Source organism: Chiloscyllium plagiosum, unplaced genomic scaffold (assembly GCF_037043375.1).
Source record: "Chiloscyllium plagiosum isolate Xiang-an unplaced genomic scaffold, Cpla_swu_hap1 HiC_scaffold_13, whole genome shotgun sequence".
Lineage (NCBI taxonomy): Eukaryota > Metazoa > Chordata > Chondrichthyes > Orectolobiformes > Hemiscylliidae > Chiloscyllium > Chiloscyllium plagiosum.
The window spans coordinates 86,224,622-86,236,490 of NW_028270151.1; the positions used below are offsets into that span (position 1 = coordinate 86,224,622).

Below are 11,869 nucleotides of genomic sequence, written 5' to 3' on the forward strand. Positions count from 1 at the left end.
CACTTACTCCAATTTGAGATGCTACTACTTTAACATCCACTGAATGAGCAAAAATATCCTCCAATTAAATATTAAGCCATTTATGAATGAAAATTCTATTGTCTTCAGTCTGTCCTTCCTATCACAAATGTCCACTTTCGTTCATCCACACCCCAACTGTATTTGCGAAAACATGCTAGATCACTAACTTTTCCATTACCGATAATCCATTGCTCTTTCTCGACAGGTGCTGCCAGATTTACTGAAGTGTTTCTAGCATTTTCTTATTATTTTTATTATCTTTATTATTGATTGCATCTCTCTCCCTGGTTACTGTCTAAAGCTGAATCAGACTGTTGCAAATTGAGCCTCTTATTTGAGCCTGAATTGATGATTCTGACTTCATATTCATTCCACCACTGGAACCGCCAACTCTACTTCCATAGCACTACCAGCCTCTGTCCCTGCCTTGGCTCATTTGATGCTCAAACTCTCATCCATGTCTCTGAGTTTACTGTTCCACTGCACCCTTGTGAAATTGGAGCTCATTCAAATTCTGTTGATGTAATCTCTCTTCAGCCACCCTGTCCTCTCTGATTTACATTAACTTGTCCATCTTAATATTCTTGTACCTATTTTCAAATCCCCTCCTTAGATTCTGATCTCCTCACACAGCACTGCAGTTCTCCGAGATGTTACTGTTTCTCTAAATCTGGCCTCTTGCACATTTCTGATTTCCATCACTCCACTACTAGTAGCTGTGGTCAGCATCCTGGGCCTTAACATTGGAGATCCACCTCCCAGACAAGTTCATGTTGCTTAAAATCTTGCTCAATATATAACTATTCATCAACTGTCCTAATATCCGCTTATGTGGCTTTGTTACCTCTACCCATCATCCCATCACACTTCCATCTCTCATTCCCACTCTTCCTCCTCTTCTGTGCCCCTCTTACCATGGCAATTTCATTCACCATTTCAATTTTATCTTTTCAGAAATGCTTCATGATGCCACAATCTCTTGGAGTCATCGGTGGCAAACCCAACAGTGCTCATTATTTCATCGGATATGTAGGTCAGTCACTGCTGAAATGCACCATTACTCCTGTCACTTCCAAATGGTATTGCCAACTGTAAACCATACATTGATACATTTTAAGCTGGGCAATGATGAGGTGGGAGCTAAGTAGTTAACCATGGGAAGGTTGTGAATAAATTATCAGACCAAATGGGATATAATGTCCAAGTTCTAATTTCCCCATTTGTACTATGACAGACTTTTCTGATTCGTCATAAATAATGCAACTGAGATCTGCAAAGAAGTAGTATTATCTTTTATACTTGGAGTTTGCACCCAACTGACTTGTTAATTTTGTGCAAATGTGCAGCTGATATATAAATCCCTTAGTGTTTTATTGTCCCATCAGCTATGCACAGAACAACTTCCTCAAATAATACTGTTCTGTACAGATGAGCTGATGATTACTTCTAAGTAATGGTTTATAATAATTCTGAACTTGATAGGTAATGATACTTTAAATGAAATCATTTTGACCAGATACTGCAAATGGTGTGTATACATCAAGCTGTGAGACCTAAGTCATGTGGAATCTCTGACTACTTGGATTTGTAAACAGACCCGTTAGTAAGAGCTGATTACTTCCGTAAAAATTCTGTCTTTAATTTTGCAGATGATGAGTTAATCTACCTTGATCCACACACAACACAGCCTGCAGTGGAGCCATTTGATGATTTCTCTATACCAGATGAGAGTTTCCACTGTCAACATCCTCCTTGTAGGATGAGCATCTGTGACTTGGACCCATCCATCGCTGTGGTATGTGCAGCAATCCAACCATGTCTGAGCATAAAACCACTTTTGCTCATACAATAGAATGAAATTATGATATCTCTAAAGATCTATGTGCTTTAGGTGGTAATTGATGGCCTGACAAATGGCAATTTGGGGTTACTATTTCTAATAGTCCCTTGAGAGGAGGACACTTGCTGCAGAGTACTGCCTCTAACAAGAACATGTGTATGGAAGCTGTTATGGTGCAACTACTACTGGGTTCTGGAGGACCCAGAAACTCCCTCTCTTACTGTCTGTCACAAGCCTATCAAAAGGATTTGCAAGTTGATAATTACATTGTTGTTTTCTCATCACAAAGGCACCTTCTGTGGCCATCAACGCCAAAAGTGAGATTTGAACTGAGGAAAGGAAAGAGGTTACAATTAAGGATAATGAAAAATCAAAGAGATTGATGTTGATTCATGTGATTTTTTTTCAAGTCCAAAACATCAGTGTCCAGTGAAGGTTCTTTTCCATAGGAGCTTGGACTCAGTTGGATGCAATTGGCTTAGGTTCCAGAATTTGTCTTGGTGTTTATGAAAGTGCAGCAAGATGATGTTGGTGTACAGTCCTGGTCCAGTTCTGGCAAAAAAAAAATCTAGAGAACTGGACTTCAAATGTTATTGGACTTGAGGCAGCTTTAGTTCAGCCTCAATTTTGATTTCTGCTGAGGATTTTGCAGACACACTGGATGCTAGCAGCAAAAAAGATTCTTACCAGCATGTTAGTTTTAAATTATATTGTAACACACACTCGAGTATAGAGGTACAGGAGCACAGTCACCACAATTGGCACCATCTTGGGTACCAAGGTACCTACATCCAAAAGAAAAATTCAATACAAAGTAGTAAAACAAAACAAGAGTTAAAAAGTTGAGCATTACTCCAAAGAATATTAGATAGCACACGATTACCAGTTGACTAGATTTCTCCAGAAAAAGTATCATTAAAGATGGTTCAAAAATGTATCATTAAATCTTGTTTTCAAAGACTGGATGAGTTTTGGTCTCATGATAGGCCTATTATATGAAGCCTGTTTCAGTTTAAATGTTGATTTCTGCTCAGGGTTCCGTATTCACCTTAAGGGGATAAATAGGACTGTTAGTAACTCCACATCTGTTTACGAGGTAAGCTTCCAGTCCCCTGGTCAAAACTACCTTTTTGTTGTATTAACAGTAGGTGGGTCACTAGAACGTTTTCAGACATAATGCATTTCATATTTTTGTTTACCAGAACATGCTCGAGAGACATTTTGTCTACAGTTCTATGAAGATGATGTTCTAACTCTATCCTGATTGGAACATTCCAGAAATGATAGTGAACTTGCATCATACAATCACCACTGACTGTGTTTTATTCCAGCAAAGTCTATTGAAAATTTTAACAATATGGGCTTTTATGTAACAATACATGTTTTCTATCTTGTGGACATGGCAATACCTAAAGAAATTTGTAAATGTGGCTTAAACTGTATTAGTATTTGCACATTCTCCCCATATCTACATGTGTTTCCTCCAGGTTCCTCCCACAGTCCAAAGTTGTGCAGGTTAGGGTGAATTGGCTATGTTAAATTGCCTGTAGTCTTCAGGAATGTGTAGGTTAGGTGCATTAGTGAGGGGAAATGTGAGGAATAGGTCTGAGTGGGTTACTCTTCGGAGGGTCAGTGTGGACTTATTAGGCCAAATGGCCTGTTTCCACACTGTAGGGATTCTATGATCTATGTTTGGGCCTACGTTTAATCTCTTAATAGCAAAAACTAAGATATGAGAAGTTCCAATATATCTGATTAACAGCAATTGAAGATGTAAATTGTGGAAAGGCGCATGGGGGTGGATCTAGGTTGCACTGTTTTGTCAGGAGATCCCAACACTGGCTCAAGCCACAGCAGTTGGTGCACATTTTTAGACTTGGCTCGTACCGAATGATATGTCCTCACAGTTGCATCTCAAACCAGTTACCCGACTCTCAGCTCTCCCTACACACCATCTTTTCACCTCCATATTCCACGCGCGCGTGCACACACACTCACTCTCTTTCTCTCTCCCTCCCTTCCTTGAGATACCTCAGACATTCATCACATTCGATACCCCACATACTACCTCCCTATTTCAGTTCTATCCTGCCATCCATCTTTACTACAGCCAAGGTTGGATGTGGAGATTCCCTCACTGGGTTCCTCTTGAGTAGTATTTATGTCTGCAAGCTGCTTCCTATTCGAGTTGGTGGATATCAAAGTTACGTGACTATATGTCAACACCTGTGCTGATATTAACCTTTGACTATCTTGTTCTCCCACAGGGCTTTTTCTGCAGCACAGAGGAGGATTTTAACGACTGGTGTAAACGAATGAAAATGGTGAGACTAACTCTATTAAAATAAATTGGATCCTCATAATGAAATATCAGGTGGTTCTGCCAATCTGTTCACCTTCACCCGCTCCATTTAAAGTGGGTCATTTGGTCACTGAGACTAGAAAGCACAGCAAACATAGGAAGAGAGTTAGCTTTCTCATGCCTGTTTATATCAGTAAAAAATAAATTTGCAGAGGTTCTAGTATCTGTATACATACCATTTCAGAATAGCAATTTGAAACATTCAGAAATTGCTTACCTGATCCGGAACTGTCAGGTATGGCTCAATTGTAGCATTCTCACCTGTCAACAGGTCACACTGATTCAGCCTATAAAGGTAAAGTCGTCATAGTCCCGGAGGACCTATAAAATCAAAGACGACACTCCGAAATAAGTATCCAATTTCCTGTAAAGAAAATTTTAGTACCCTGAAGATGGGAGATACCACAATACAGATTATTTTTTATAGTAGAGAGCTACTTTATAGTTAGAAATATCTTTAAGATAAGCTTGTTTTAAGGGGAGGAATGTTGTATCCTGCAATGCAACACAGTCAATGTGATTGACTCTTAACTACTCTCAAAATGATCTGGCAAGTTGCTCAGTTGTATGCAATTCAATGCAGAAAAACGTGGTTGAACTTGCGCTATCCTGCCATCCAGCTTTACTACAGCCAAGGTTGGATGTGGGGATTCCATCACTGGGATTCAAAAACACAGCTCATGAACATCTTCCCAAATGCTATTAGGGTTGGGCAACAGTACTGGCATTGCCTGCAACACCAACATCCCAAGAAGGAATTTAAAAAATTCTAATGAGGGAAAGCTGTGCTTCTATAAGGCAGCAAAGTTTAATCAACTAAGCCAAGACTTTGGTCACTGAGTTTAATTAATGTTTAAGGGAATATTGCAGAAACTTTTATTTATTCACAGGATAAGGGAGTCACTGGCTAGGCCAACATTCATTGTCCATTCCTAATTGCCCAGAGAGCAGTTAAGAGTAAACCATATTGCTATGTGTCTGAACTCAAATGTAGGCCAGACCAGGTAAGGATGGCAGTTTCTTTGCCTGAAGGACATTAGTGAACCAGATGCATTTTCCTGATAATCTGCAATTATTCGTGGTCATCATTAGGCTCTAATTTTCAGATTTTTATCAAATTCAAATTCCATCATCTGCCAGGTCCCAGAACATCAGCTCTGGATTAACTATCCAGTGATAATACCAATATGCCATTGTCTCCCCTTAAAATCAGTTGATTTTAAGCTGCACTTGAGAAGTAATGAGAGTTTAGCTTCACAAAGTATTTTATCTAATGGGGCAATGCTTATGCTATCACTCTAACCAGAAGTGGCTATCATGGTATTGAATTCAACAGGCATTTATTACAGCTAACAGTTATACACAAACATTACATGATAACAGAAAGCATTCAACAACATGCTTCCTGAAGTGTGTTATGCATCAAGTGTTCCAGGAGTATGAGACCTCTATCTCCTTAGGTCACATGCTATGACAGTGATGAGAGCATGAGCATGTCTCTTAAGGGTAACTATTTTTAATGAACTCATTCAGACATGTTATGCCTCCCCTCCAGTGCAGATGGGACCTGAACCTGGTAACATACTGACCATGTGACCCAAACCAAGAAACTCAGTCTGAGTTTTGTGGAAAAAGACATGTCATTTGCCAATGCAGCGGACAATACTTAATTATTATGTAACTTCCAATCTGATTGTACAGTGAAACAGAATATACTGTGTGTCAGGATCACTATGACGTCAACATACTTTTTCTAAGATTGCTGCAATAATTTGTCCTCCTAAGAATTGCTTTTTAGAAGTCATATTCTGTTAATCATTTATTTTGAGGATCAAATTCTGTGTCTGCCCTTTTTTTTCCTGGAAACCTTAAGTGAATGGCCTAATTGTTATAGAACATAGAAGAATACAGCGCAGTACAGGCCCTTCGGCCCTCGATGTTGCGCCGATCCAAGCCCACCTAACCTACACTAGCCCACTATCCTCCATATGCCTATCCAATGCCCACTTAAATGCCCATAATGAGGGAGAGTCCACCACTGCTACTGGCAGGGCATTCCATGAACTCACGACTCGCTGAGTAAAGAACATACCCCTAACATCTGTCCTATACCTACCCCCCCTTAATTTAAAGCTATGCCCCCTTGTAATAGCTGACTCCATATGTGGAAAAAGATTCTCACTGTCGACCCTATCTAAACCCCTAATCATCTTATACACCTCTATCAAGTCACCCCTAAATCTTCTTGCTGCATGTTTGCCTTGTGTAATGAACATTCACTTCATGGGGATTTAATTTCTATCACACCATGTTATTTTGTGTGGTTGAACTTTTAAATAAATAAGTGTTCCCACGTATCGTCCATTTTGCTGCAGTTGGAACAAGGCATGATCACTTGCCTCTCTCACTTAGAACTTGTCTGTCTCTGCAGATTTCACAAGAGAAGGATGCGTTACTGATGTTTGAATTGATGGATTATCAGACTGCTCGCTTCCCAGATGTCCACTGTCTTACTCCTGGTAACAAGAAATTGTTCCTGTTGAACTTCATTCCATTGTTGTTGGGTGAACTGCAATGCACCAATTTGAGAATGATTAAGTAACTAAAATGTGTGTTTTCTTTTCAGATTTTACAGATTCTGAAAGACTGGAACGATTCTTTGATTCTGAAGATGAAGATTTTGAAATCCTCTCATTATAAAACAAGACATTTCCTGAATTCAGTTGTCTGAGAGCAAGGTGTTTGGTGATTCTCATGCTGCCAGTATTCTGAAGGATTGGCAAATTGGCACAGGTTTCATTAAATCATGTTATTACCATCAGTGCACTGGGATACTCAGAAGGTGTGCACTCTTCTGGACCCCTCTGAGAAAATATATCCCTCATCTGTGAGCTCATCATCCTTAAGACTATTTGATGACTAAATGCAAACCTGACTCTGCTTTACCAACACATCATATTTATCGTGTTCTTCAGCAAATTTTTGTTGTACTTTAGGAGCATACTGAAGGACATAATTTGAAAGCTACTGGGGTTTTATCCAGCAGCTTGTTTGTCAGCAGTCCTGCAGCAAGAATGGAGTCCTGTTGAAGCAACAGAAAATAAGTGGACAAGATTGCAGACTGATTGGATTTTCTCCTCTTGTGATGTCAAAGGGACTTGTATTAAACCACCTCTCTTCATACAGAGTTGGGTTAATTAAACCCACATTGAACAGAGAATTGTAGGTAAACCTGGGCTTGTTAACAGGTAGAAGTGTGGGAGGATTTTCCTTAAAGGATGCAATTAATGGCTTCCTGTATAATTTAGGGAAATTTTATTTTCTTTCTAATGACTCTCTGCCTTTTCAGCTCTATTGCTGGCTTTGAGATGCACTAACTTGACCACCCTGCATTTCCAGACTGTTTAGCAAGAAGAAAAGGCTGTGCTGTATTGTGTTATCAGTTGAGCTGCTCAAGGGCAACTTTGGGATACAGAGGTAACAGCTCAGTGATGTATCTACCACTGATCCTAGAATCAGGTTTAGATCTTAACGTGTTGGACTTGATCAAATTCATTTGAGGACCAAATGTCACGCATCAGTCCTATGAAGCAGATTACTGAATTATAATCAATGCAGGAGCATAACGCTATGTTAGTTCAGTCTACTGGATGTCAGTTTCACCATGCCTGCATTTAGCTAATTAAAATGAATTATGCTATTGAACACATGGGCACAAGTTGATGTATGTCCAAATATATTTGTTCTTACTATATTTGAAAATTCTGTAAGTGCTATGCCAGGGTGTTCGCTGTGACAGATATCTTATGATGGACTCCATATTCATGTTTGTTAGAGGGAGGTTATTTGCTGCTCAGTTAAAACAGTAGGTGTAGTAAAGCACAATAGTAAATAGCATTTATAGAACCAAAGAACAATAGGTTGCCATTAAACCCATAAAATATTTCAGTTAGCCACTTCATATAATTAACACTTAAGATTGTGAACTGTTTCGAAGTGTATGAAGTATATTTGCTGTTGTTGACATTGTGATTATATCAGCTGATTGAGTTATTGAAACAATGTATAAAAACATTCAAGCAAATATGTATGTGTGTTATAGGGTAGGATAAAGAGAGCAGTAAAGAATATTACAACATCTTTAGGCACAAAATTCTTTTAGTCAGTCCTCCCCAAGTTACTAACTGTCATAGAAGACGTTGGTGCTGGTTATCTGCGTTTTAATAGGATTGCCATGGTTTTGTCAAGATTGACTGCCAACAGTTCATTTAATACTGTACAGGTAATAAATAGGTTTATGGGAATTTGGTCATGTTCTCAGTTTAATCGAAAAGGTACAATTACTGCAGCAAAGGAACAGTTCTGCCAGTGTGCTGAATAGTTAATTGTGAACCATGTTTAAATAGCACCTATTTTGAAGAGGCTGATAAATGGACTGCTGAAAATATAATGTATCTGAATAAATTGTTTTAAATAACACACTGATATTTGAACAGATTGTATTTTGTATTTGACCAATTTTGAGAGACTTTTTTTCTTTCACCTTGACAAAATGTAATGATTCCAGATGGATTTGGTTTGATAGATCTACTTTGCTTTTTTATTTAATAAGCTCTTTCACTGAAATACAGACAATGTTGCGAGATTTGGTTTTAACAGTAAATCTCTGTTACACAGAAGAGATCTAAAATAGAATAATAGCTATTTGACCATTTGAAAGATTTTGAAACAGTTAAGTGCCATTTATCCCATCACTATCCATTTATAGTATGAAAACACGAGAGAATTCCTTTCTCAATCACATCGACAGGTTTTACTAAATTGTTCTTTTCAATTTCCTTGACTATTCACACAATTGAACTCGGCCTCTCAGCTTCAAGTCACCCTGTTAGCATTCTAACCAAATATGTCTGCTGAGGAAACACATTCTATCCTGACTTGTCATAGAGATGTACAGCATGGAAGAGGACCCTTCGGTCCTACCCGTCCATGCCGACCAGATATCCCAACCCAATCTAGTCCCACCTGCCAGCACCCGGCCCGTTACATTAGTGTAAAAGTTCACATTTGAAAGTTTCAAACTTTGTGAATTAATTTGTTTTTCTCAACCAGTATTTCTGTGAACTGAAATGGAAGATTTAAGTTTTGTGTTTTTCCCTGAAACAAAACAAAATCAAATCCTGATCCTTCTCACCTAATGTTTTTCAATGTTTACTATGTCTGTCCATGATACTCAATGCAAACAAATTCCAATTATCATTGAAGGGAATTTATACATTTGTTTTTTGAAAAAAGGCTACAAATACTGACAAGTTAATCACTAAATTACCTTGTTCACACAGACCATATGCCACTAACTCAAAATCCAAACGAAAATAAATGATACTGAAATATATAAATCGAACAGTTTTCACCACAATTAATTTAAGGGTAGTCAATGATTTGTTTAGGACCTGTACATTCAATGAACCTAATTTGCGATCTTCTGTGTGCCTCAGAATACCAACTTAATGCAAAGTATTGCAGTAACACAATGTAGCTACCCACTATCTCCACAAATGAAAACCACACTTTCCAATCTGAACAATTAGTTGAATTAACTTAATATAATAAAGCCAGAACACACAGCATCACATTACACCTCATTAGGGTTTCACACCTGCTAAAAACTAAACTAATCCTGCATAATTTTAACTGAAACAAAATTTCTCAGGAACAACCATTTTAAATATTCAGCTTCAGCCAATATTTCTGCAAACTGCTTGACTAAAATAAAAGCTTTTCCCCCACCAAGCTATGGCTGTTTCCCAAGCTCCAAAAAAATCCAGAATTTTCTATCTGAAAGCTAAATGCACTACATTCTTTATGTTGGGAGAGTTTGAGTGAACTAACTAAACAAAACCCCATGAACCTCGAGGAAGTCGCTCTCTAATAGTGTTTTAAAAGAAATTACTGTGGCAACAGCAACAACTACAGGGTTATCATTAAACTCCTTAAGATGCAAAGAAGACCAAGGTATTCTTGTTCAAAATTCAAAACTCCAAATATTAAAATATACACAAATCCCAAACTCCCAAACCTTACATTGCAGTGTATAAAATCCAAATGAGACCCTAAATAACCAATTTCCTGATGGCTGCTTAGTAACAATTTAAAAACTTAAGTATTGAAAACAAAGTATTTATAATTGATGTGACTGAAAAATATACTCCTTCAAACTATATAAATATTATTCTCGGTCATGATTAGACAATGAGGAAAAAATAGCAGACAGTAAGGACTGCAGATGCTGGAAGCCAGAGTCCACAGATGTGGAACTGGAAAAGCACAACAGATCAACCGCATTTGAGGAGCAGGAAAGTAAATGTTTCAGGCTGAAACCCTTCTTGACTATCCCTAATCAGTCTTACTGAATAAATGTAAATCCTGTCCCTTAGGATCCCCTCCAACATCTTGCCCACCGGTCTATAGTTCCCTGGCTTCTCCTTTCCACATTTCTTTAATGATGACAGGCTGTTTTCTATAGGGTGACAGTCATTCTTTGATTCGATGGTTGCTCAGGCAAACTTGGGTCTTAGATTAATTCTTTAGGTTTTCTTGCCTTTTCTGAATTTTCCCCTGCCAAGACTTGGAGAGAGGATGCTTTCTGTCTGCAGGCTCCGGATACTTTTTTCCACACTCTGTTCTTGGGATTTACAGCTTTATGACACCTCCCCTCAAACAATGAGCACTACCATTAGTTTTGAAGAAGAAAAGAGGATCTTATTGAAACTTATAACAGACCACAGCAAGGTGGATAGATAGGATATTTCTCCTGGCTGGTGACTTTAGAAAAAGAGGTCATAATCACAGGCTAATGGTGAGCCTTTTAAAACTGAGATGAGAAGGAATTAATTCACTCTGGGGTGGAGAATTCACAACTTGCTTAACTTGGAAAATGCTTGGTGCCACTGAGCACCTCATTTTCCATCTTGCTTCTTTCAAAAAAGCAGAAGCTGAATATATTCCTCTTGATTTTCAGATTGCAAAACTTTCCAGGCATTCCAGCTACAGTACTCTGACTTCCATTTCAGTTCATGGTCCCAAAAAATGAAAAATATGATCTCTTATAATTTGTCCTATATGGTCATGTATGGCCATTTTAAACAACTCGCTGGAGGTGACTCCACAGATGTCCACATCCTCCATGATGGAGGAGTTCAGTATATTAGTGCAAAAGATAAGGTTAAAGCTTTCACAAGAATCTTCAGCTATAAGTGCTAAGTCCATTTTGCCCTTCTCCAATGAACCCCAGTATCAGTCTTCAGCCAATTTGCTTCACTGCATGTAAAAACAAGAAACAGCTAAAGACACTGGACACTGAAAAGGCTGCGGGTCCTGACAATATTCTAGCATTGGTACTCAAGACATGTGCTCTAGAACTTGCTGCTGGCTTGACTAAGCTGATTCAATACAGCTACAATATGGGATCTAACTGACAAATGTAGAAAGTACTTCGGTATGCCTTGTCCCCCAAAAGTAGCAGCAACTGAAATAGTGGATTTTTCTTACATAATTCTATGTTTTCTGAAAGATAGCAAATGATTTATGAAAGAAAATCATTTCACAAACTTGCCTGAATTTTGTTTTGCGGATGTTACTTGTCG

General features: G+C 38.4%; 2 protein-coding genes across 7 annotated transcripts in view; one reads left to right on the top strand and one right to left on the bottom strand.

The window, feature by feature from the left end:
* LOC148148362 (uncharacterized) overlaps window positions 1–6,855 on the bottom strand; it is a 65,484-nt gene extending 58,629 nt beyond the window's left edge. For 3 of the 5 annotated variants that reach the window (XR_015759239.1, XR_015759238.1, XM_087993871.1), the window contains exons 1-2: window positions 6,623–6,855; window positions 4,441–4,544 (exon numbers count right to left, since the gene is read on the bottom strand). The gene's annotated coding sequence lies outside the window, so the exon portion shown is untranslated. Of the gene's footprint in view, window positions 1–1,737; window positions 2,910–4,440; window positions 4,545–6,622 lie in introns of those variants that run through there. The other 2 variants (XM_087993872.1, XR_015759237.1) reach the window with 2 other exon arrangements.
* atg4b (autophagy related 4B, cysteine peptidase) overlaps window positions 1–8,702 on the top strand; it is an 81,636-nt gene extending 72,934 nt beyond the window's left edge. For both annotated transcript variants that reach the window (XM_043701723.2, XM_087993867.1), the window contains exons 9-13: window positions 976–1,054; window positions 1,671–1,816; window positions 4,129–4,185; window positions 6,655–6,742; window positions 6,850–8,702. In XM_043701723.2, coding sequence (XP_043557658.1) covers window positions 976–1,054; window positions 1,671–1,816; window positions 4,129–4,185; window positions 6,655–6,742; window positions 6,850–6,923 — 444 coding nt within the window. In that variant the 3' untranslated portion in view covers window positions 6,924–8,702. The remainder of the gene's footprint in view (window positions 1–975; window positions 1,055–1,670; window positions 1,817–4,128; window positions 4,186–6,654; window positions 6,743–6,849) is intronic.
* Window positions 8,703–11,869: the final 3,167 nt, after the last annotated feature.